Source organism: Sphaeramia orbicularis, chromosome 18 (genome assembly GCF_902148855.1).
Source record: "Sphaeramia orbicularis chromosome 18, fSphaOr1.1, whole genome shotgun sequence".
NCBI classification, from domain to species: Eukaryota; Metazoa; Chordata; class Actinopteri; order Kurtiformes; family Apogonidae; genus Sphaeramia; species Sphaeramia orbicularis.
In genome coordinates, this window is record NC_043974.1 from 27,388,686 (window position 1) to 27,410,764 (window position 22,079).

General features: G+C 36.4%; 4 protein-coding genes and 1 non-coding gene across 13 annotated transcripts in view; 3 read left to right on the forward strand and 2 right to left on the reverse strand.

Moving 5' to 3' along the window:
* LOC115438871 (ADAMTS-like protein 1) overlaps window positions 1–4,212 on the forward strand; it is a 148,245-nt gene extending 144,033 nt beyond the window's left edge. For 2 of the 3 annotated variants that reach the window (XM_030162740.1, XM_030162742.1), the window contains one exon: window positions 2,433–4,212. In XM_030162740.1, the coding sequence (XP_030018600.1) occupies window positions 2,433–2,542 (110 nt within the window). In that variant the 3' untranslated portion in view covers window positions 2,543–4,212. The remainder of the gene's footprint in view (window positions 1–2,432) is intronic. The other variant, XM_030162741.1, reaches the window with a different exon arrangement.
* A 218-nt stretch (window positions 4,213–4,430) lies between these two features.
* LOC115438827 (NLR family CARD domain-containing protein 3-like) lies at window positions 4,431–11,212 on the forward strand. 3 transcript variants are annotated; one of them, XM_030162668.1, is made up of 6 exons: window positions 4,431–4,834; window positions 6,106–7,804; window positions 7,969–8,052; window positions 9,538–9,621; window positions 9,806–9,883; window positions 9,963–11,212. In XM_030162668.1, the coding sequence occupies exons 1-6, from the start codon at window positions 4,525–4,527 to the stop codon at window positions 10,291–10,293; spliced, it is 2,586 nt and encodes an 861-aa protein (XP_030018528.1). In that variant the 5' UTR covers window positions 4,431–4,524; the 3' UTR covers window positions 10,294–11,212. The 3 variants fall into 3 exon arrangements, with proteins under 3 accessions (XP_030018528.1, XP_030018529.1, XP_030018530.1); XM_030162669.1 differs by having other exon boundaries at window positions 4,606–4,701; XM_030162670.1 differs by having other exon boundaries at window positions 4,746–4,830.
* On the reverse strand, window positions 10,678–10,751 carry trnai-aau (transfer RNA isoleucine (anticodon AAU)). The gene has a single exon. It is a non-coding gene; the product is annotated as a tRNA-Ile (tRNA).
* Window positions 11,213–11,453: 241 nt separating the features above from the next.
* On the forward strand, window positions 11,454–18,768 carry larp7 (La ribonucleoprotein 7, transcriptional regulator). 2 transcript variants are annotated; one of them, XM_030162671.1, is made up of 13 exons: window positions 11,454–11,573; window positions 11,984–12,207; window positions 13,021–13,121; window positions 13,237–13,320; window positions 13,452–13,616; window positions 13,704–13,806; window positions 13,908–14,204; window positions 14,339–14,489; window positions 14,600–14,742; window positions 15,474–15,586; window positions 17,131–17,290; window positions 18,062–18,153; window positions 18,333–18,768. In XM_030162671.1, the coding sequence occupies exons 2-13, from the start codon at window positions 11,985–11,987 to the stop codon at window positions 18,408–18,410; spliced, it is 1,710 nt and encodes a 569-aa protein (XP_030018531.1). In that variant the 5' UTR covers window positions 11,454–11,573; window position 11,984; the 3' UTR covers window positions 18,411–18,768. The 2 variants fall into 2 exon arrangements, with proteins under 2 accessions (XP_030018531.1, XP_030018533.1); XM_030162673.1 differs by having other exon boundaries at window positions 14,600–14,733.
* On the reverse strand, window positions 18,477–21,946 carry saxo2 (stabilizer of axonemal microtubules 2). 4 transcript variants are annotated; one of them, XM_030162677.1, is made up of 4 exons: window positions 21,681–21,946; window positions 20,466–20,618; window positions 20,064–20,203; window positions 18,477–19,769 (listed from the first exon to the last, which is right to left on the reverse strand). In XM_030162677.1, the coding sequence occupies exons 1-4, from the start codon at window positions 21,731–21,733 to the stop codon at window positions 18,991–18,993; spliced, it is 1,125 nt and encodes a 374-aa protein (XP_030018537.1). In that variant the 5' UTR covers window positions 21,734–21,946; the 3' UTR covers window positions 18,477–18,990. The 4 variants fall into 4 exon arrangements, with proteins under 4 accessions (XP_030018537.1, XP_030018536.1, XP_030018535.1 ...); XM_030162676.1 differs by having other exon boundaries at window positions 20,466–20,633; XM_030162675.1 differs by having other exon boundaries at window positions 21,542–21,946.
* Between the last annotated feature and the right edge of the window lie 133 nt (window positions 21,947–22,079).

Below are 22,079 nucleotides of genomic sequence, written 5' to 3' on the forward strand. Positions count from 1 at the left end.
GAGGGTAGTAATAATCCACAGAATAATCAGTAAGTTTATCTTGTGAAATTAAATCTGTTTCAGTCTCATGGTCAGTGTGTCAGTCCCAGTTTGGCCACACAAAATCATCACATTTACATTTATTGGCAATTTAAAGGGATTTATCTACACTCTTCTCCAGTTATTTGAACTCTTTTAATGTTTCAATATTCTATTTAAAATCCTACATTTTACTGTTTTTAATCTTTATTCTTGTCTATGTATTTATAACTTGTCTTTTATGTTTGTAAAGCACTTTGAATTACCCTGTGTATGAACTGTGCTATACAAACTCAATTGTACTGGAAAACAACCAAAACAGAGAGTCAAGTAGAGGTAAGTAGTGCTAAAACTGTCCAAAGGAAAAGCATTAGTGTGTTAAAAGCTAGATTTGGATCATTTCATGTACAGATGACTCAATCCCTTCAGCTAACCTACAAAAAGTTGTGACCTTTTAATCTTTACGAGGCACGCGAGGCATACCATTGTTTTCAAATGGCAGGACTCATCACCTCCGACACACGATCAATGGATCAGAGACATCATGCTTAATATAAAGTTGGAAAAAATTAGGGGCACCCTAAATTACTCTATCAACAAATTTAACAAAATATAGGAGCCTGTTTTACACTATGTGAATATGTTACCTGGCCTGGAACTGTAAATACATTTTAGTTGTTTATATTGTGACTGACCTGTTTGTTTGTTTGGTTATTTATTTATTTATTTTCTTTCCTTCAATGTACCAGAATGCGCTGTCTTTACTGTCTTGTTTTGCATGTGTTGTTTTTATTGCTATTTTATTCCTCTTTTTTATCAATGGGTTCTGATTGTTTATCATGTCAGGTGTCAGTCTTTGTATTATTGTTTATTGTTTATACAGATCCTCATTAGCTTCCACCATAGTGGTTGCTACTCTTCCTGGGGTCTGATAAAATACAAATACAGTTACAAAATACATACATTACTAAAAACAAGTTTACAATTCATTGTTATCATCAGAAAGCTGAACATTTCATCTCAACACATAAACCTTCAAACATTTAAACTTTCATCTTTACAGCAACTTGGATTGCTCATTTGCATTACTGTACTTCCTTGAGTAGTTCTTGTTTGAGTGTTTTTTGGAATGAATATAAGCTTTTAGTGTGTTTGATGTATAAAGGTAACTTATTCCATAGACTGGAGGCCCTATAAAAGACAGAATTTTTCAATCGAATATGAACTCATTACATGAAATTATAAATGTTATATTTGTTAAATGTTGAAAAGCTCTATAAATCAAGGGTGTCAAACATAAGGCCTGGGGGCCAAATATGGCCAAAGGGTCCAGTTCAGCCCCTGGGATGTTTTTGCCAAGTGTAAAAATTCCACAGTCTTGAATTGAATTAAGCAAAAAAAATAAATTTAGCTTGAATTAAGGAAAAAATATTGAATTAAACCAAAAAAAAATATTCAACTACATAAAAAAAAATCTTGAATTAAGCCAAAAAAAAAATCTCAAATTTAGCAAAAAATCTTGAATTAGGCCAAAAAAAACTTCAATTAAGTAAAATAAAATCTTGAATTAAGTAAAAAAAAAAAAATCTTAAATTAAGTTTAAAAAAAATCTTGAATTAAGCCAAAAAAAAAATCTTGAATTAAGCCAAAAAAAAAAAATCTTCAATTAGGTAAAAAAAAATCTTCAATTAAGCCAAAAAAAAATCTAGAATTTGCAACTTAAATTTTTTTCGTTGTTTTAGTGCAAAAAATAACATTAAATGATGAAAATACTTACATTTACAAACTATCCTGTAACACTAAAATGTGAATAACCTGAACAAATATGAACAACCTGAAGTGTCTAAAGAAAATTCAGCCCAATTTGAACTATTTTTCTGCCTGTTCCTCAGTGTTTAGTGTCTTTGTAGATCTGATCCATAATGCACATGGAGAAATGAGAAGTTGAGGAATAATATTGTTAAAATTGCACTAAATTTTCTTACGTTTTTCAATCTAAATTTCAGGGTTTTTTGTTTTTTGTTTTTTTTTTTGATAGTTTATAAAAGTAAGTATTTTCATAATTTAATGGGGGTTTTTTGCACTAAAACAAAGACAAAAATTTGAAGTTGTCATTATTTACAGGTTATTATGTTATCATTTTTCTGGTTCGGCCCACTGCAGATGAAATTGGGCTGAATATGGCCCCCGAACTAAAATGAGTTTGACACCCTGTTATAAATAAAGTTAAAAAACAAAAAAAGGCTATATTTGGATAGCAGAGTCTCAAAACCTCATATGAAAACAATCTCACCAACAACCACCTGTGGGTCTGTTTTCACGGTGGACGGTTGTGGTGATGCTCTTGCTTCCTTCATTTTGAAGAAGTGGCTGAAAGTGAGTCCACGTAGTAAATGTCCTCCTGTTCTTTCCAGCAGGTGAATGCCGAGACAGCACCCGGTACTGTGAGAAGGTCCGACAGCTAGAGCTCTGCCCGCTGCCTCAGTTTAAGAACCGATGCTGTCACTCCTGCAGAAACACCTGAGGGTTAGGACCGGAGATGAGGTCCGTGGACAAACTGGATAGGTCAGGGAACAGAGACTTGAAACCTCTATAGGCCATCACCACACCTGTCTTTAGTGGTATGTTGGGGATGGGGATGCCTTAGTGTGGGGGAATGTTTATTCATACCCAAAGAGGATGTAATGGACTTTCCTCAAAGACAAAAGGGGGTGGGTTTACATTGAAAGTATTGTTTTAAGAGGGGTGACATGTCTGTTAATGAAGGCTTCAATTTTACTTCATTTTCTAAACAAAAGATCTAACCTTTGAATCAACCGACTTCCTAAAAAAAGGAACTGGTACATTTCCATTTTGAGAAGTAGAAACTTAGGGGCATTTTACCAGTGAGTGATTCAGGCCTTTCAGGTAACATAGAAAAATGCTATTACAGTGCTGTCCTAACATAGTCCATGTATGTTATGGCCTGTATTAATGTCCAAAAATGAGCGTTAAATCCACGTGAAATTGATGGGAGGCCCTAATGTTAATCACTGGATGGTTGTGTATTTGCTTTTATTGCAATGTCTTCTTTTAAAACAATGTTTTTACTAACTGATATATTGTAGGCAAACACTTTTTACTGCAAAAAAAGCCGCAAAATACTTTATATGATAAATGGGAAATGACTCGCATAAGTTAAAACTCACATATTTATTGGCCACATGGAAAACCGATCATGATCTTGGCTTATTATGGGTCATTGAGTTCGTTTTTGACCTCAATAACTGGTCAAGTCATTAAAAGAAAAAGAAATTAATTAGGATTTCAGTTGTTTGAACTGTGCTTTTGGCAGAACGGAGTTGGTTTATGATTTGATTTCTCTTGCATGGGTTGCACTAATGGAGGTGTACGACTGAAGCAAATACATTTCTTTTATTTTCTTTTTTGTTGGAAAAAATGAGCGAAAAACATATTTTGCACTCAGAACTCATTCAAGCCTTTGTTCAGAACGGGGTTTGTAGAGTTGTTTGTTTTGTTTTGTTTTTTTTTAAATCTGGTTTGTAAAGTAATATTGTTTATATATTTTGTTTTTGTAATTTTGATATTTCATAGAAAAACGTTTGACAAAATGTCCCTTTAACCACTTAGTGACATTACAACACATTTTAACATGAGGTTACCATAATAGTCTTCTGCTAAATAGGAGATGTTTCTTAACTGTACTAGCACCGGATCCATGTCAAAACAGTAGGAGAAACCTTTTTAAAGTAATTATTTATGAACCATTTTTCCAATGCTAAACCAGACAGGCAGAGTTTGCACTTTTGACACACAGTAAGTCATGGACGTCTCTAAGTGTGTCATTAATTGCAACACACACCTTAGCAGGAGACTACTTGTCCTTTCAGAAGAAAACATCATTAACATTTTACTTTTTGTTCTTAAGTTATGTAGATTTCTTGTCCTTTGTCCATAACTATTTATTTTAATGCGTGTTTTTGTATATTTTTGTTAATATTTACATGGTGGGTTTCAAGTATTCACTTCCCTGCAGCTTGTATTTGATGTGCATGTGATGGAGACCCCCTGCTGGTGACATGATGTGTTGCTTTCTGCTAATGCCTGGTTAATCACTAAATAAAAAACAACACATTCCTTCTATGACCTGTTTGTTGTGATTCTCTTTTTTCAATAAAAACTCAGAAAGCTGCATTTTGTAGTTGATTTTTTTTTTTTTAAACGTACTGTCTATTCATTCATTCAGTCATTCATTACAATAGATAGAACTACTGAGGTTTACAGAGGGATCCAGAAAAACAAGTTCCTCTTACTATTGCACACCTCAGAACAAGTGTAATTAAGTTCCTCATTCTGTTTTACATTCCACAGTTCTTAAAGAGGAACAGAGAGATTCACACACTCTTATTAGCTATCACTTCTTTTTAAATGTGGATTAATCTGGATGCATGAAGAAACAATCACCACAAGGACTGGCCTGATTTGTGCTGACAGAAGAAAACCATAATGGTGGAAGAGGACTGTTGTAAGTCATGTTTAACAGTGATAAGAGTTTTGCGGGCTTCCCTCGTGGATGAACTTGAAGGACGGATTGACACTTTGTTGGAGAACCTTGTAACCTGTGAGGTATTTACTCGAGACGACCGTGAAGAAGTTTTGTGTCTGTTGGGGCCCCGAGCAAGAGTAAGAAAAGTGCTGGATATCCTTGAGTGTAAAGGGGAAGAGGCAGCAAAGATATTTCTATCCATTAACAGTCATTTTCAGCAAGAAGAGAAGACGCACTGTAGAAACAGCACAGATCAGCCTCAGTCTGTAGGTACGCCTGCCAAACCAGAAGTACATTCAGAATTATTATGATAGGAATACCAAAATAGTGTGACATTGTTTATATATAGGCCTTATGATTTATTTGTTGTTTATTGCCTTGATAGGGCACTCATATAAATACTCTGAAATTCAAAATTTCAACCTTGGTGTGTTATTGGAGGACATAAGAATGGATTACTTTTGTGAAATTTTTCAAAATTTGTTATTGCTATGTAGAAAATTAAAGTAAGTTAAGTTACCGTGTTTGGTTCCTTACCTGTAAGTGGCAAAAATAAAAAAACAAAATCCAAGTGTGTATGTAAGAAATACAAGAAAAACACATGTAAGGTGAAAAGAACATCACTTTTAGATCATTAGAACAACATAAGTGCTGATCCAGACACCTGTCCACATCCACATTATCCCTTTGAACATCATTCCTTACAATAATACCATTACTTCATGGTACCAAACAAAGCAGGTACACTCACTGTTCATGCAGAGGTGGACCTTACAGACCCTGTAGACCACATTGGATCTGAGATTGTTGACTCACTGTCCTCACTGTAACTGTTACTGTCACTAGTCACTTTTCCATTGACCCTCAAACTGCACAAATATAACTTGCGCATAAAAATTTATCTAATGGAAAAATGACAATTTTGCCAAAAGTCTCATTTTTCGATTAAAAGTTTTTGCGCTGGTAAGAGGTGGTTTTTTGAGGCGTAGCGCAAATGGTATATCACGCAAAACTGCAATGGAAAGATGTTTTTTTGCAACTACAGTCAGATGAATTCAAAAAACGGATGTTACAACAAGCAAAGAAGAAAAAACATGTTGCGGTATGTGTGGACACACCAGGAAACCCAATCATTTTTTAATTTAGTACGAGAAAGAGGGGTAATATATAATAATAATGAATATATCTGTAAATCAACACCATATTTACATTCGTCGCCATGTTTATGGAATGACTTCTCGTGTCATCTCTGGATAATAGATAAACAAATCATCACATTTGTGATTTTATGGAAAAACCGACATTGTGCGCTTCTGTTTTTTCGACATTTAGTAAATATCGGTAGTTTTGTGCAGATTTCCAATGGAAAAGTGACTACTGTCTTTTAATGTGTGTGAAAATAACCAAAAACAGTCACTTGCCTGATAAAGGGTTAAATAGATAGCCTGATTTCTAAAGCTGAATTGATGAAAATGTTCCAGTTGTGCTGTTTGTAAAGTAGGAGGTATGACACTCAATTTTTTTTTTTTTTCATTTTGCAGGATACAATAAAGTCAAACAAAAGCATAAAGATGTCCTCAGGCGCAGAAGTGAGAGCATGCTTTTCTACAACACTCGACACGGAGAGAAAATCCTTTTTTCGGAACATTATGTCAATCTCCTGTTGGTCGATGGACATCAGGGCTTAGAGATCAAAAGACACGAGGTGCTGACATTCGGACAAAAGCGACTGTCTTTGCAGCAGAAATCAGCTGCACACAAGAAAATCACACCATCTGAACTCTTTCTGACTGTGCATGAAAACCGTCCTGTCAAGAAAGTTCTGGTGATCGGGGTTGCTGGGATTGGAAAGACCATCCTGGTGCAGAAGATGTTGTTTGATTTCGGCGGGGGAAAGGATCAACTGGAGTTTGATTTCATCATTCACATGACATTCAGAGACTTGAATCTGATTGACAAACCCACAACCTTAAGAGAGCTGGTTTTGCGCAAAAACAGGCACCTGGCAAAGGAGCTGGATGTCATTTTAGCCAATGATAACAAACTGCTAATCATTTTGGACGGCTTTGATGAGTTCAGACAATACAGGAGTTGTGATGTGGATGTTTTTGTGACAGAACCAGATGACGATGCAGAGGTAGTGGAGATCTTGGGGAGCTTAATGCAAGGGGAACTACTACCTAACGCTTCCATTATGCTCACAAGTAGACCTGCAGCAATTAGTCACATCCCTGTGGGCTGCATCGACCGATTTGTGCTCATCTCTGGCTTCTCCTTGACTGAAATCCAAGAATACATCTCCCGTTACTTCCAAGACAATGCCCTTGCAGACCGCATGTTTGCGTTGGTAGCAGCCAATGAACTGATGCTAACGCTGTGCTACATACCTGCATTCTGCCACATTGTATGCTGCATCCTCAAAGAAAGCAAAGATCTATGTGGAGAAAGCCCAAAGACCATGACAGACATCTACATGCAGTATCTGGTGGCCTTGCTTTGCTCTCACACCCAAGCAAGAGTTGAAAAATCCCTGCATCCACTGTCTGATATTGTGCTGAAGTTGGGTCGACTTGCTTTCCATAAACTCATAGAGCATCAGACACTTTTCTACAGCAGCGACCGAGATGTTGCAGCATTAGAGGGATGCAATTTAGTCAGTACCTTCCTTGATAAAACAGTGGCACAAGAGCCAGGCTGCACTGAAGAGGTATACTCCTTTGCGCACCTTACAGTTCAGGAGTTTTTTGCTGCCATTTACTGTGCGGTAACAGATCAGCCTTTACCTGATGTACTCCAGCACTCTTCAGGTCCAGGAGAGGGAACCAGTAATGGACACTTGGACCTTTTCAATCGCTTCCTGTCTGGGATCCTCTCTGTACGCAATGCTAGTCTTCTGTCAAGGCAGGTGGGGTTGTGTTGTAAAGAAGATAAAGTGGAAACCTATCGTCAGAAGTTGATCCAGGAGCTCACAGTGTTGTGTGAGAATGGTGCCCATATCCTAAACCATTTACACTGTTTGGTTGAGCAGCAGGACCCCTCACTGGGTCTTGCCGTCCAACCAGCAGCACTTCGTATTAATGTTAGTGATGAAATCCTCTCACAGATGGATTACAGTGCCATCAAGTACTTTCTTAACCTCACAAAGGGCACAATATCAGAGCTGGATCTGACTGGAACAGGAGTATTCTCTGAGGGGCTTAAAAGTCTGTTTCCACAGCTGCTCAGATGTGAGAATCTTTGGTGAGTCAGAGGGGAATTTTGATGTTGAGTCTAATTTTATTTTCTGCTGTGCGTAGGTTAAACATGATGCAGTGGGTCAGATGACAGTTTTCTGCCACTGCCTTTGTGACTTGCAACACTATGCATGGTGCTGTATGTGCACTAACAACTATTTCCTTTTAAAGGCTGGGAGAGAACAACATTGATATGGACACGGTTCAAGTCATTGCTGATGTGCTCCGAGTTTCAGACAACATAGCCGATTTAGGGTAGAGTTTCTCTTTCTATTACTTAGTTGAATGAATGAATACATGAATGAATGTATAAATGAATGTATAAATGAATTCATTTTTGGTTTGTACATTAATCATTGCACTTAGTACAATAATTATGCAAAAAAGGTATAGGCTAGAAGCAGAAGCATACTTTTTGTCTATCCTTTTCATCTGATACACTGCTTACATTAAATTAAGTGTGTACAGCATCAAGCATTCACACCATCACAAAAAAATCAACAACAGCAAAAGCATATCTACCATCTCAAGTCAATATTCCTAAATGATTTTAAACTTAAGGCATTTTTTGAAAACTTTGTCAACGAAGTGAACAACTTAAATTCATTATCAAGTCCATTCCAAAATTTCATACCCACAACCCCAAATCCATCTAAGTTTCATATTTGTCCTCACTTTAGTCCATTCACAAATATAAAGATCTCTGAAACTATAACGACTGTCAAAGAAATCACAAATGGTATTTGGAACAATACTATTTTTATCCTTCATTTCCCACATACCTATTGGGTAACAACTGTGCTGCAACACTGTAATTTCCCAGTTTGGGATAAATAAAGTACACTGAACAAAAATATAAATGCAACACTTGTTTTTGCTCCCATTTTTCATGAGCTGAACTCAACAATCTAAAACTTTTTCTATGTACACAAAAGGCCTATTTCTCTCAAATATTGTTCATAAATTTGTCTAAATCTGCGTCAGTGAGCACTTCTCATTTGTCCTTTGTTGAGGTAATCCATCCACCTCACAGGTGTGGCATATCAAGATGCTGATTAGACAGCATGATTATTGCACAGGTGTGCCTTAGGCTGGCCACGATAAAAGACCACTCTAAAATGTGCACTTTTACTGTATTGGGTGGTCCAGGGGGGTCAAAAAACCATTCAGTATTTGGTGTGACTACCATTTTCCTCACGCAGCCTTCTTCATGAATTCTCTGAAACACCTTTGGAGATGGCTTATGGTAGAGAAATGAACATTCAATTCACAGGCAAAAGCTGTGGTGGAGATTCCTGAAGTCAGCATGCCAGCTGCATATTCCCTCAAAACTTGTGACATCTGTGGCATTGTGCTGTGTGATAAAACTGCACATTTAAGAGTGGCCTTTTATTGTGGCCAGCCTAAGGCACACCTGTGCAATAATCAGGCTGTCTAATCAGTATCTTGATATGCCACACCTGTGAGGTGGATGGATTATCTCAGCAAAGGAGAAGTGTTCACTAACACAAATTTAGACAGATTTGTAAACAATATTTGAGAGAAATAAACCTTGTGTGTACACAGAAAAAGTTTTAGACATTTGAGTTCAGCTCATGAAAAATGGGAGCAAAAACAAAAGTGTTGGAATTAAATTTTTGTGCAGTGTACATCTATCTATCTATCTATCTATCTATCTATCTATCTATCTATCTATCTGAAGGAACCAACTAAGAACACATAGACTTTGTCTCTTTCTAGACTTGGTTGGTCAAACATTGGTGATGAGGAACTGCTGACTCTTTCAGATGCCATACGGGTAAAAAAGAAGTTGAAAGAATTGTGGTAAGAAACAGGACGATGACAGCACAATATTACACATGATGTAGGAAATGAAAGTCTGTGGAGTCTGATGATGATAATGAATCATAAACCACTTACGTAAAAATGGACAAAAATACAAAAATAAGAAAATACTGTTTTGGAAGACGGTGTATATTGCAAGTATATTGTCTGTATGCTCTTATAGGATGGAAGGAAACAGAGTGAGCTATGATGGTCTGCTGTCGCTCAGTGACTTGACTCCCACTCCTCTGAAAAAAGTTGTGTGAGTAAACATACATAATGTAGATTCTTCTATCAGGAGTACATTGTCTTAAGTGTCTGTTTATTCTCTAATCAAACAGAGCCATATGGAATAACTTGGCCAACACAGTGCCAGAGTCATTGTGTGGCGCAGTCTCCACCCAAAAAACCATATCCGTCAACTTCACTGATGACGACATGTGGGATGCCTGGGGTGAATGGGTCTTAAGAAGATGTGAGGTCAGCAGCAACGAGAAGCTTCTCATGGTGCTCCACAAAGTGTGCAATGTGTCGGTCCCCTGTTTAGAAACCCAGTGGGCAAAAACCTTCTACAGAAACCTGTCCCAGCTCGTCCAAAGCAGGATTGAATTCTGCACAGAGGATGATATGTGCAAGAAACTCAAAAAGTTCCAAAGCGTTTTGACCTTTTGATATACTCAAATAAGCTGTAAAGATGCTGTGAATATGTAGAAGTACACTGTATTTTGTTTTGAGGACAGTCTTAGTGCACTGCTGCTTACTTCTTGTCATTTTCAGTTAAGCTGTTACACATATTATTTATTGCTTTTTTTTTTTTTTTCACTGGAAATTATGACATCCTCAGACAGTTATTTAAAGGAAAGATGCTCCCAAAAATGTATTCATCATCTGTTTCAAGGAAATCTGACGTAAGTACAAACGTCAATAGTACAACTGTATATTATTTATTCAAGAGTATTATCAGTATTTGTATAGTGCAGTAATGATAGTATTATGCTGAAAAGAATTGAAAATATCAATGAAACTGTCTATCACTCCATATGGTCAAAAAGCAGTTGGCCCGTACGGGGATCGAACCCGCGACCTTGGCGTTATTAGCACCACGCTCTAACCAACTGAGCTAACCGGCCATGGTATTTATTAGGATAAACTATAATATAACTAACAACCCCTTGACAGTACTGAATATGAATGTACATTGAATGTGTTTCGAGTATTGTTGCATGTTTTGCATAATAACATCGTGATATTACTGGGCTACTTCTATATTTACATATAGTTTAGGTATTTACAACGATCTACCATTAAAATGGCCTAGAATATATTATTAAACTAATATGTTACCCCTAGAAACACGCATTCAAAACAAAACAATCTGCACGGTTAGTTAAAACAGGGTTACATTGCCTGTGCGTTAAAAAAAATTACTACAATTTTTTTTTTTTTTAAATGATACGTTTCTGTGGTTTTCAGAGTAAAAACATTGACAATGACACCACTGAGACGTTATTAAGCTGACCTTTTTTTTTTATTATATATTTGGTATTTTCATTTCATTGCAGTATTATTGCTTATTAATTGTATGTGTGTGTCTGTGTGTTTTAAAGTCTATATAAGTGTGTGACTTTATTTATAAAGTTAGTATGTCCGTAAAATACTGGGATTATATCTCACATTGGTCTGTAATGTGATAAAAAAAAAAAAGTAAAATGTACAATAAATACATTTTAAACAATAAAATAAATTCACAAGCGTCTTTTGTGCTTTGTTTTGAAAAAACCGGAAGTAGTACTTGCCCTGACTGTTATGACGAATTAATTGTGCGACATCCCACACAGTCCGAACCAACAACGACATTCATACAAAATTAGCCAGCTAGCTGCTAATTTATTAATTTTTTGTTAATTTTGAGTATTTGTAATTTTAAACGGGACTACCAAGTATCACATAAGGTGAGTTCATTCGTTTTGTAGGCCAGTTCAATGATATATGTAGCTTTCACCTAAGAAATGCAAATTGGTTTAACGCAACAAAATGCTCGAACCCGATTTGTAATTGTAACTTCATATATTGTCAGTGTAATGTTGTAATAGTTAGCACATTATTTAGTAGCTGGACAGCAACCTATGTTTTCCAATGTTTTGCTAAATGTAACCCTAAAAGTACTGACCTGACTTGTTTCTGGAGGGGCGTGTTTATCATTTACTATGTCCTCTTTAGTGGTCATTGTACTCTGATAAATTAACGCCTATAAATTTGAGTTTTACTAAAAAATATATATATAAAAAAAAAAAAAAAAATGACGTTCCAGTAGCATGAATGTACAGCTAAGCTACCGACCTGTGTTCCATCGTATTAACAGGATGATTGACATGGAGAAGGGGACTGCAGCAGCAGAAGATGAGGAGGAGGAGGCGGTTGCTGCAGAGCCCAGTAGTGAGATCAAGGAAACGGAGAAGAAAAAGAGATCCCGTGTCAAACAGCTCATGGGTGATGTGAAGAAGCAGGTGGAGTTCTGGTTTGGAGATGTCAACCTTCACAAGGATCGTTTTCTGAAGAAACTCATCGATGAGTCAGATGATGGATGTAAGGGATACACTCTCTGTTAGATTACTGACTGTTCATGTTTTAAACTTGATAACCCTCAAAGACCTAAACACCCACAGTGACCGAAAGCATCTACTGATCTAAAATGTATAATAACTTTGATATCTCTAATCCTATCAATATATTTAATAATTTAGGTGAAATGCAGTTTTGCAGCATCAGATATGACCCATTTGAATTTTTAGAGACTACATAGTGAAAGCGTAAACACCAGCATTTTCTGTATCCTGTGTTTTTTATGTTAAGTTAATGATATATTTTGCTTAAAAGTCCGTTTTTCTTTTATGTTTTTTTTTTTATAATAACCCATGATCAATAAATTAAATATAGAAAAATGATTTTCACTGAAAAATGCAAAAGATAACATCATAATAAATTATGATAAACCCCTTAGGAAAGGTTGAATGTAGGGTCTTTGAGGGTTAAACTTGGAAAGCAAAGTGAAATTTAATGACAGGTAAATGTAGCAACTGGGTAAGGATATGTACTTAATTTACCTCGATATGCTGAAGCTCAGAGTACAGTCAAGTTAATTTAATTAATGCAGTCAGACATTACAAATTTGCCTCTTGTGGCATTACAGTCTGCACAAATACAACAGATTTGCTTTTAACAGTAGTGTGAGATTAGTATGCAATCACTTTATTGTCATTATGAATAGGAAAAGACCATTAGAAATACTAGCAGGAATACATGTGGCATTTTATTATTATTATTATTATTATTATTATTATTATTATTATTATTATTATCAGATTTTGTATCTAATATTACATATTTACTGTCTTTCAGATGTGGATTTATCTGTGTTGGCGAGCTTTAATCGAATGAAAACGCTGACCACTGACACCAAGCTGATTGCAAGGGCACTGAAAAATTCATCTGTGGTTGAGGTAACATCGAAGTACTGTGAAATTTCTACAGAGTTTGAACATTTTAAGAAATATGAAACCAAGTTTTAATGACTTTCAATCAAACACATAAAAATTGTGAACATCTGTTTCGTAGGTTAATCTGAAGGGAACTAAAGTTAGACGTCAGCATCCACTGGGAGATGTACCACCTGATGAAGACAGCCGTACAGTCTATGTGGTATATTTAATTTTCTTACCATCCCTTGCATTGACTGTTGACCTGACGCTTGCATACATTTGGCACACAGTGAATACAGTTAGTCATGCACTTATACATTTCTTTTTTTTTTTTTTTTTTTAATTCATAAGGAACTTTTGCCAAAGGATGTGACACACAGCTGGATAGAAAGAGTGTTCACAAAATGTGGGAATGTGGTTTATATTAGCATCCCAAGATACAAGAGCACTGGTGACTCCAAAGGTTTTGCCTTTGTTGAATTTGAGAAAGAGGAACAAGCGCAGAAAGCCATAGAGGTGAGTACTTTGCATTTTACTTAACATTTCACCTCAAAAATGAAAGCTAGAAGAAAACCCCACTGGAATAACTAATCTACAAAACAGATGCTGAACAACCCTCCTGAAGATGCACCCAGAAAGCCAGGCATTTTCCCCAAGACCCTGAGCAGGAAGCCCATACCTCTGCCAGCAGACAACCCGACATCAGGTAAGATCTTTCAATCATTACTTTTTTTTTGTCTTGGAGGCATGACATTAAAAAGTTTCTTTTACTTATGGTTCTTTTGATCTTCACTTGGTGAACCACAGGAGAAGAAGAAGAGAAGAAAAGACGTAAGAAGAAGAAAAAGAAAGCTAGCACCTCAGCTCAGACCTCTGCAGATGAATCTAAAGAGCAAGTGATGGAAGAAGAGCCTACAGAACAAAGGAAGAAAAGCTCAGCAGTTGATCCAGAGGCCCCCAGCACTCAGAAAGCACTGGGAAAAGTGTCAGAGAAAAAAAGAAGGCGGTCTCAGACTGTAGATGGGTCAGAAAGTGGACTACCATCTAAAATAAGAAAGACCAGTGAAAGTGAAACTGGAGAAGAGAGTGATTTGACAAAGACTAGTACGTCATTCATTACTATTCAAACAAAAGAAAATGTTTTACCTCCTTGTTGCTAAAATATTTTCCTAATGTTAGTATTTATGTCAGTGAGCGAATGAACCAGCTGTTTATTGTTGTGTGTTGTTCCTCTTTAGGTCTATCTAAAAGTAACAAGGAGGGGGGGGTTAAAGAAGGGAAGGAAAACAGAGATGATGCAACAGTTAAAGCAAAGAGAAAGAGAAAAAAGAAACATAAGGAGAAACTAAAAATCGGGGAGGAAGTCATTCCACTCAGGGTTTTACCCAAGTAAGATCTGACTTCCCTTATTTAAATTGCATCAACAGGAATACATTTTTAAGAGGAACGCTTCATTTACAAATTGATTTGTATCTTTGCTCTAATTTGTCCACATTAAGGAAGGAGTGGCTTGACTTGAAGAAGGAGTACTTGACCTTGCAGAAACGCAGCATGGCGTCGTTGAAGAAGTGCATCAACAAGATTGATCACAAGAAGCACAAGAGCCTAATGGAGACAGAAAATGATTCTCAAGGTGGAAACGGTTTGTTTTCATGACACTTATTCTAATAATTAAATAACTTTTAACTCATAAAGACCCAAACATCAACCAGCAACCAAAATCATTTACTGATATAAAAAGTTAAATAACCGTTGATCCACTAATCCTATCAATACATGTAAATAATTGGTGTAAAATACAGTTTGTCATCTTTTCATGGTCATCCGATATGACACATTTAGGCATTCAGAGGCTCAGTAGTTACCATGGAAACCCCATCATCTTCTGCAACATTGATTCACCAGTAAAACCCATGGAGTTGGATCAATGACAGTGGATGGAGATGCTTGTTTATGTATTCAGTTAATGACATATTTTACTGAAAAAGTCACTTTTTCCTTTATTTTCTCTCTTTGATATAATAACCCTCAACTTTACTTTGAGCTTTTATGGGCTTCAGTCATAATCAGTAAATTAAATGTTGGGAAATACCTGATTTTTACTTAAGAGTGGCCCTTACAGAGCATAATATAAGAATAAATGGTGATAAACCACTTAATAAAAGTTACAGATCGAGAAAAAAATAATTTGGGAACTGACGCAAAAGTAGGTCTGGGTCTTTATGGGTTAATACACATTGTTCATGCTTGGCAACAAAAATACAGGAGATGTTTGTAAACCTTCAAGGTTCTTCAAAAATGATAACAGACAGGGGTGATGTTCACATTGCTTCATGATCCTATTTAATACAACTGCTTTGTGTGTTCTTCTAGTTGAGAAAGATGACAAAGGTGAAAAGGCAACAAAACAAGGGCCCCAGTTTATCAGCGGTGTCATCATGAAGATCACAGACAACAAGCCGCTACCTGGGAGAAAATTCCTCAAAGTACAGTAAAACTCAGTGCACCATCATCCATATTATCTGTGATCTCCGTCCACATGGTCATTTTCTCATGATCAAAGTTTGAGATGCATTCTAACATCTGACACATATACCACATGATAACATTGCTGAACATGGAAATTGCCACAAATTGCTGTAAATGTAGTTGTATCATGAATCAAAGTACAATTTACAGCTGCAAAGAGAGACTTTAAGAATAGAATTCATGCTCAATTATCAGTTGGTAGTCAAGGCTGATATTTGCAGAACAATCATGTAACAGGGGTTTTGTGTCAAGGCACATTTTGCCTTGTCACGTGGCATGATAGGAAAAAGCAGAGTTTCTGAAAGTGTCTGTTTTTGTGCATGCAAATTACATCACAAACCGAGAGGAACTAAAAAAGGGTAGATTTCAGTTGTGAACGTGACAAAAGCCATGTAGTTTGACACATTAGTAACACGCATTAATAAATAGAATAGAATAGAATAGAATAGCCTTTATTGTCACTGTGTGTACAATTAAATTAGGATTTTTTATTTTTTTAGAATATAAATATATAATATATTATAATAATATTATAACAATATAATACATTGTCATATTACAGAAACCAGTTGTGCCTTTGTCATAGATTCCCCTTTTCATGTGTATCTACAGTCGCAGACAAAATGATTAGACCACGCTTGTTTTCTTCAATTTCTTGTTAATTTTAAAGCCTGATACAACTAAAGGTACATTTGTTTGGACAAATATGATGATAACAAAAATAGCTCATAAGAGTTTAATTTCAGAGCTGATATCTATCCATTTTCCATGGTTTTCTTGATAATAACCAAAATCACTTAATTTCTTACATCAATATCTATGGCATTGTACTGCCAAAAACAGTGCTTTTAGGCATTCCATGTTTTCTTTTCTGTCTGTTTTAGTCACATGATACACACAGGAGTTAATACTTGATTGCATAACCATTGTTTTTGATGACTTTTGATGGTCTAATAATTTTTTCCTCGGCTGTAGTCTGGCTTTGCGCTAATTTGCACTGTTCTCGGTAGAGGTCATGACTAAAATGAACCTGCTGCGTCCGTGTTTATAATTTTGCAAATTAAGATTAGTAAATCATTTACAAAAACTGGCCACCCCCTCAGGTGCTTCCTCTGGGTTGTGCCCTGGTGAATTTGTGCTGTTTTTAGTAAACTGACACCTAAGTTAACTAATGAGTCAGTTTTCCTAGAATTTAATCTGTTTGTTTTCTGGATATACATATTGATGTGTTTTGATGAAATGTACATTGCAGTTTCAGAGACAACCTCACAAAATAAAGCTACTGGAATGTCTTATTCATCTTACACTTAAATGTCACTTCAAGCTTCTGTTTTTCACATGAATTAAAATGACAGAGGGAAGGGATGACAGATGAAAATGTGACTGTTATTTTTTCAAAGCCGTTGATATGTATTGTCCCTGTGAAACAAATGGAAGGTTGAAGGATCTCTACAAATGATTTGTTATGTTCTGTCATTAACGCGGGTGTTTGTTTTTGTAGGATGCACTGTGTAAAATATCACCTGTGGCGTACGTCGATATCATCGACGGGGACACTGACGGCCATATCCGCTTTCACACCCCTGAGGACGTCAAAGCTGTTAGCAACGCCAGGGCACAGCTACAGAAAGAGCACAGCTGGAAACTAGAGATACTCTCAGGTGTGTATTTTTATTTCAACACGCATGCCAGGGTTTCTACGGGTGCTTGAAATCCTTGAAAATACTTGAATTTCTATGTTGCGTTGTCAAGGTCTGAAAAGTGCTTGAATTTTAGTTTAAGTTCTTGCAATTGTAAGTCTGTGATGTGATTTATTTATTTATTTTTAATATTAACTCTGCCAGGTTAGATGCCAAACCAAAACTACTTACAGAGAGGTGATACATTTTGAAAAATAAAAGTTAATGTTAAAACAGAAAATTAGCGGGTCTTCTCAGGTCGACTCCAGGTACATTTTTATCTTAATCTTTGTCGTAGCGTGAGTGTGTCTGCAGAAGGCCAAGTGGCTTCCCTTGTTTTTTTTGGATAAACCTTTGTGTTCTCCTTTAATTTCTAAATTTTTTGCTATTGTGAAACATAATTTTAGATGTTTATAGCATAATACAATGTACATCATTGTGATAAAAATTTGAAAAATAATCATCAGTATATATATTGCTGTAGATATGTATTTTACCCCAGTTATAAGGTACTGTGCTGGAAAAATTTGAAAAGTGCTTGAATTTGACTTTAAAAAATGTGTACGAACCATGCGTGCGTATCAGTGACTGAGGACACCACATGGGACCTTTGGCTTTGGTTGCATTTTGTGTTCCTTAAACAACAAGCTCCGACGACTGCTTCTAAATTGTGGTTTATTTTTTTCAAAACTCTTGGGGAAAAAAAAAAAAAAACTTAATGGGATTGAATCCTGTGTGTAATGTCTTTTACAGGTGACCATGAACAGCGATACTGGCAGAAAATCCTGGTCGACCGCCAAGGCAAGCTGAATCGTCCGAGGGAAAAGAAGCGGGGAACAGAGAAGGTGAGATTACCTTTTAGAAATTTCTGTGTGCATTATATTTTAATTCAGAAAATACCTTATCCACCTGGGATTAAGAAGCATATTTTGTAAACATCCCAAATACAATCCATTCAAGAATATTTTTTTCATATAAACAAACAATCACGTATTAACAACAAACTTTCTTTGTTTTTCATCAGCTTATATCCAAAGCAGAGAAAATCATCATTGCTCGCGCTAAAGAGGCTAATAAACACATCCGCTTCCAAGAAGACTAATAACCAGAGTCCATGAATTTCACCGAGGTCTTTGTACGGTATGAAGAGAAAAGGGCATTTGTTTTCAATGTGTACTCAGCTGGAAGAGAACTGAATATAAACCTAATTAATTGGAAACACAAAAACTAGAAAGTGTTTTTTATTTTTTTTGTTTGCTCTGGAGCATCTAAGATAATGAGGATTGCTGCTATGCATAATGATATTTTGGCAACGTTTTTTAAAATTTAAAATTTTGGGGTTTTTTAGAAGAAATAGTCAGCCTGTATATGATGTAAATATAATTGTTTTTAAGTTCTCCCAGTTAAGATGTGGAAAAATGTCATTCTGTTCTTTGTAATAAAACCTATTTTTTTCATGATTATGTGTTAACATTTACTCAACACAGGTGTTAAACAGATCCAATGTGTTAATCTTTCCAAACTGAATGTGGTTTAATGCTCATTTTCTATGTACATATATTGCATAACACTCAGAATGAGACATGGTGAGAAGTAGCAGTGAGATACTTAATCTAAAAATAGCTGCCATTACATAATATTTGAGTAATTTATGGCTTTTACTGGTAAAAAAAAGGTAGAAACTAGTTTGGGTTAGAAACTGTGCAGTTGAGTAAATGATGAGCCTGTGGTGGTCCGTCACCAGCATGTCCCCCGTCCACAGTGTTGGCCCAGTACATGTGGGTCTCCTCAGGCTCTGTGGGGATGTATTTAAAGCCAGACACGGTTCCATTCTCAACTGGATATGGAGTTTTCTTGGTGAGGTTAGCGCTGGGAGTATTTGCACTACACTTGGCACATGGATTTAGGTTTGAACTTTTCCTGGGCCACTCCATCTTCTTTCTGTTGATAAGGCGGTGACTCTGCGGTAAATCCCAAGCTCTGAACGAGTCCCTCATGGTAGTCGTTCCCTCAAAAGGTGCGTTGCTTTTCACATTGGTTGATGTAGGTGGAAGCACAGGCTGGGTTTTTGGGTGGTGTTTGTGCGCTGTGTAGTCCGCACGCATCGTTGAAAGGTAGGCTGAGGAGTTGGACTCTGTAAGCGAGCACGTCTTGAGGGGGTTAATGAGTCCAGAAGCTTCATCTGAATGCTCTGGGTTTTTCGTCCAAGTCAAGCAGTTTTTATATTTTTGTTTAGCTGTCGTTTCCTTGCATGGCCTTGGCAGAAGTGGATGAGCCACGTAATCAGATCTGTAGCTGGTGATGCTTTCAAAGACCTGTTTGTCTGCTGGTGGAACACAATTCTTGAAGCTGCAATTTCCCACAGTTGTATTCTCTGCGTAAAACGTACCATGGTTGACTTTTAAGTTGTCCATCGGTCTATATGGCAGGCGCTTTTCGGCTTTCCATGGTTGGAAATCATCTAAAAATGACAGTGAAGGTGGATTTAAAAATAAAATAGAAATATAGGCTTTCGTGAGACATTTACTGTATTGTGTAAATGTATACTACAAACAAAAAGTTAGAGATATTTTAAATTTTTGGGCTGTTTTTTTCAGTTGGGATTCTTGCATTGCGCTTTTTACTTTTTTTGTGCGAATTGAATTGAAACATTTTTTATGACCAGACAGTTTTATTTACAAATGGCAAAAATGACAAAAAAAAAGAAATGTCCTTAACTTTTTGTTTGTAGTGTATGTCACTTAAATGTATTTACATGTATACGCTGATATGCTTTCCTCTTTTTGGTTTGCCATAGAGTGCAGAGGACTGTACTGATAGCTGGTAGGTCTCCATGGGTCTTTGGGTGTCACTGCTGGTGGATACTTTATCCATTTCTGGGCTGCAATGCACGACCTAAAACACATTCATAACAGGACATGCATCAGTCATGAAGTTGTTTCATTCCAGGTAGTAAACTACATTTCCCAGAATCCCTTTCACTGCTTCTTTTGGCAGTGACATGGTGTATTCAGGTGCATAAAGAGGCAGCTGTGTTGCATAATAGATAATTGAACCATTCAAAAGGAACTTGACCCGCTGCTAAACAGGACTCCACAAAAGCCAATGTATGGGATGTATCTATAGTGACGTATAACAAACACTGAAAAGGTCTTACCTGGAGGAGGACATGTCGGCCCCTGATCCTTTCAGTGGATGATAGTGGGCTTTGGATTTTGAGGCTGAGAAGCGGCGTGGGGGGAGGAATTTCTGCTGGTACTCTGTAGTCATGGAGGCCCCGGTGTAGGTTCTAGGGGCCACAGGATACTTCCTGATCATGAGAGACCTTACATAAGAGACTCCACTTAGACAAAGTTAATTACATTTTAAAGCGTTTGAGGATCTACTTTTTCTACCTTTGTGGAATAAAGAGAGTATTTTCAGTACCCTCAGGAGGCTTATTGAAAATACACTGTATAAAAAAAAAAAAAAAAAAACCTGTTGTTTTTATGGGAAAAAAAATGGCAGCTGTGGTTACCAGAACAAAACTGTAAAAAAAAACAAAAACACTTTAACCCATAAACACATTTACGGAGTAGCACGATATAACATTTTAAGCATGTAGATTTAACACTGGATTTCAGTGATATTTACATGTTGAAAATGTTAACTTTATTACATTTAAATTTTAAAACAAAATATGAGAATAGGCTGCTATTTCAACATTATGGTCAATTTACAGTTTTATTTTCTCAAAACAGTAGAAATACATCATTTCTACATACAAATCTGGTTTTCTTAACATACTCTTCCTGTAAAAACAACAGCTATATTTGATTTAATCACAAAAATCTTTTCAAATAAACAACTTTGCTTTGTATTTACACTTACAGTTGTTTTTTTTCTATGTTACAATTTTACAACTTTTTGGTGTTAATTCTATGGTCATGTTTTACAGTGTACTGTTCATACTTTGCTTTTTAACAAATATAGCCTATTCTGTATTTATTATTACTGATTTTGAGAGTTACTTTATATATTTTTATACATATTTTTATACTTCATATATGTTCAGTCCTATATGTTAGTCCTTAATTTTAGTATTAGTCGGCCTTAGGCTGCTTTAACACTGCATATCCCAGTTGTGGGACCAGTAAAGGATTATCTTATCATGATAAATCCATCTTTTAATGCATTCTTGAACCCACATACAGGTTTTTAACTGCATACTCAAAATAAATCGACTGAAATTACCTGAAATTTGACAACAAACAACAAAGTCCGCGCAGGTCACAAACTGATTGGATTATTTCTTTTCTTTCGTCCTGTAAAGAAAATCCCAATCCAACTGTCATCCTCCCATGGTGACAGCGGTATAAATATTTCACCTCACCTCACAGAACTGGTTTGCAGGTTGTCCGTTTTCCGTGTTTTCTGTTCCCTCATAGTTTGCGCCGTGCGTCAGACGGTGCACCCTGCGCGTTTCATGCGTCCGGTTTGAAGACTTGGGAGATTTTTTTTTTTTCTTCTTCCTTCCCTCTTTTCCAACATGCTCCCTGACTCTGACTCTGACTCTTGGCTGCTGCAGACTTAACAACGTATGAATAATTTACCGGAGGAACATGGGATGTGTGTTGCACAGGAGTGGCACGCAGCGACCGAGCATCTAAAAATAAACAGTAATGGAATGGATTACTCTGTGAGGCAGGAGAGGACGCAGCTCATGATGATGATGATGATGATGGTGGTGGTGATGCTTCTTTTGGCGCGTAATAGGATTCCAAAAATCCCT

Excerpts from the sequence above, each read along its gene's own strand:
- LOC115438827 (XM_030162668.1), top strand. The coding sequence starts at position 4,525 with ATGGTGGAAGAGGACTGTTGTAAGTCATGTTTAACAGTGATAAGAGTT. Across the intron at positions 8,053-9,537 it reads GACAACATAGCCGATTTAGG|ACTTGGTTGGTCAAACATTG; the intron begins GTAGAGTTTCTC and ends GTCTCTTTCTAG. Across the intron at positions 9,622-9,805 it reads AAGAAGTTGAAAGAATTGTG|GATGGAAGGAAACAGAGTGA; the intron begins GTAAGAAACAGG and ends ATGCTCTTATAG.
- larp7 (XM_030162671.1), top strand. The coding sequence starts at position 11,985 with ATGATTGACATGGAGAAGGGGACTGCAGCAGCAGAAGATGAGGAGGAG. Across the intron at positions 13,122-13,236 it reads AAAATTCATCTGTGGTTGAG|GTTAATCTGAAGGGAACTAA; the intron begins GTAACATCGAAG and ends TCTGTTTCGTAG. Across the intron at positions 13,807-13,907 it reads AGCAGACAACCCGACATCAG|GAGAAGAAGAAGAGAAGAAA; the intron begins GTAAGATCTTTC and ends GGTGAACCACAG.
- saxo2 (XM_030162674.1), bottom strand. The coding sequence starts at position 21,642 with ATGACAGTTGGATTGGGATTTTCTTTACAGGACGAAAGAAAAGAAATA. Across the intron at positions 20,634-21,541 it reads TGTTTGTTGTCAAATTTCAG|GTCTCTCATGATCAGGAAGT; the intron begins GTAATTTCAGTC and ends CTCTTATGTAAG. Across the intron at positions 20,204-20,465 it reads GCCGACATGTCCTCCTCCAG|GTCGTGCATTGCAGCCCAGA; the intron begins GTAAGACCTTTT and ends AATGTGTTTTAG.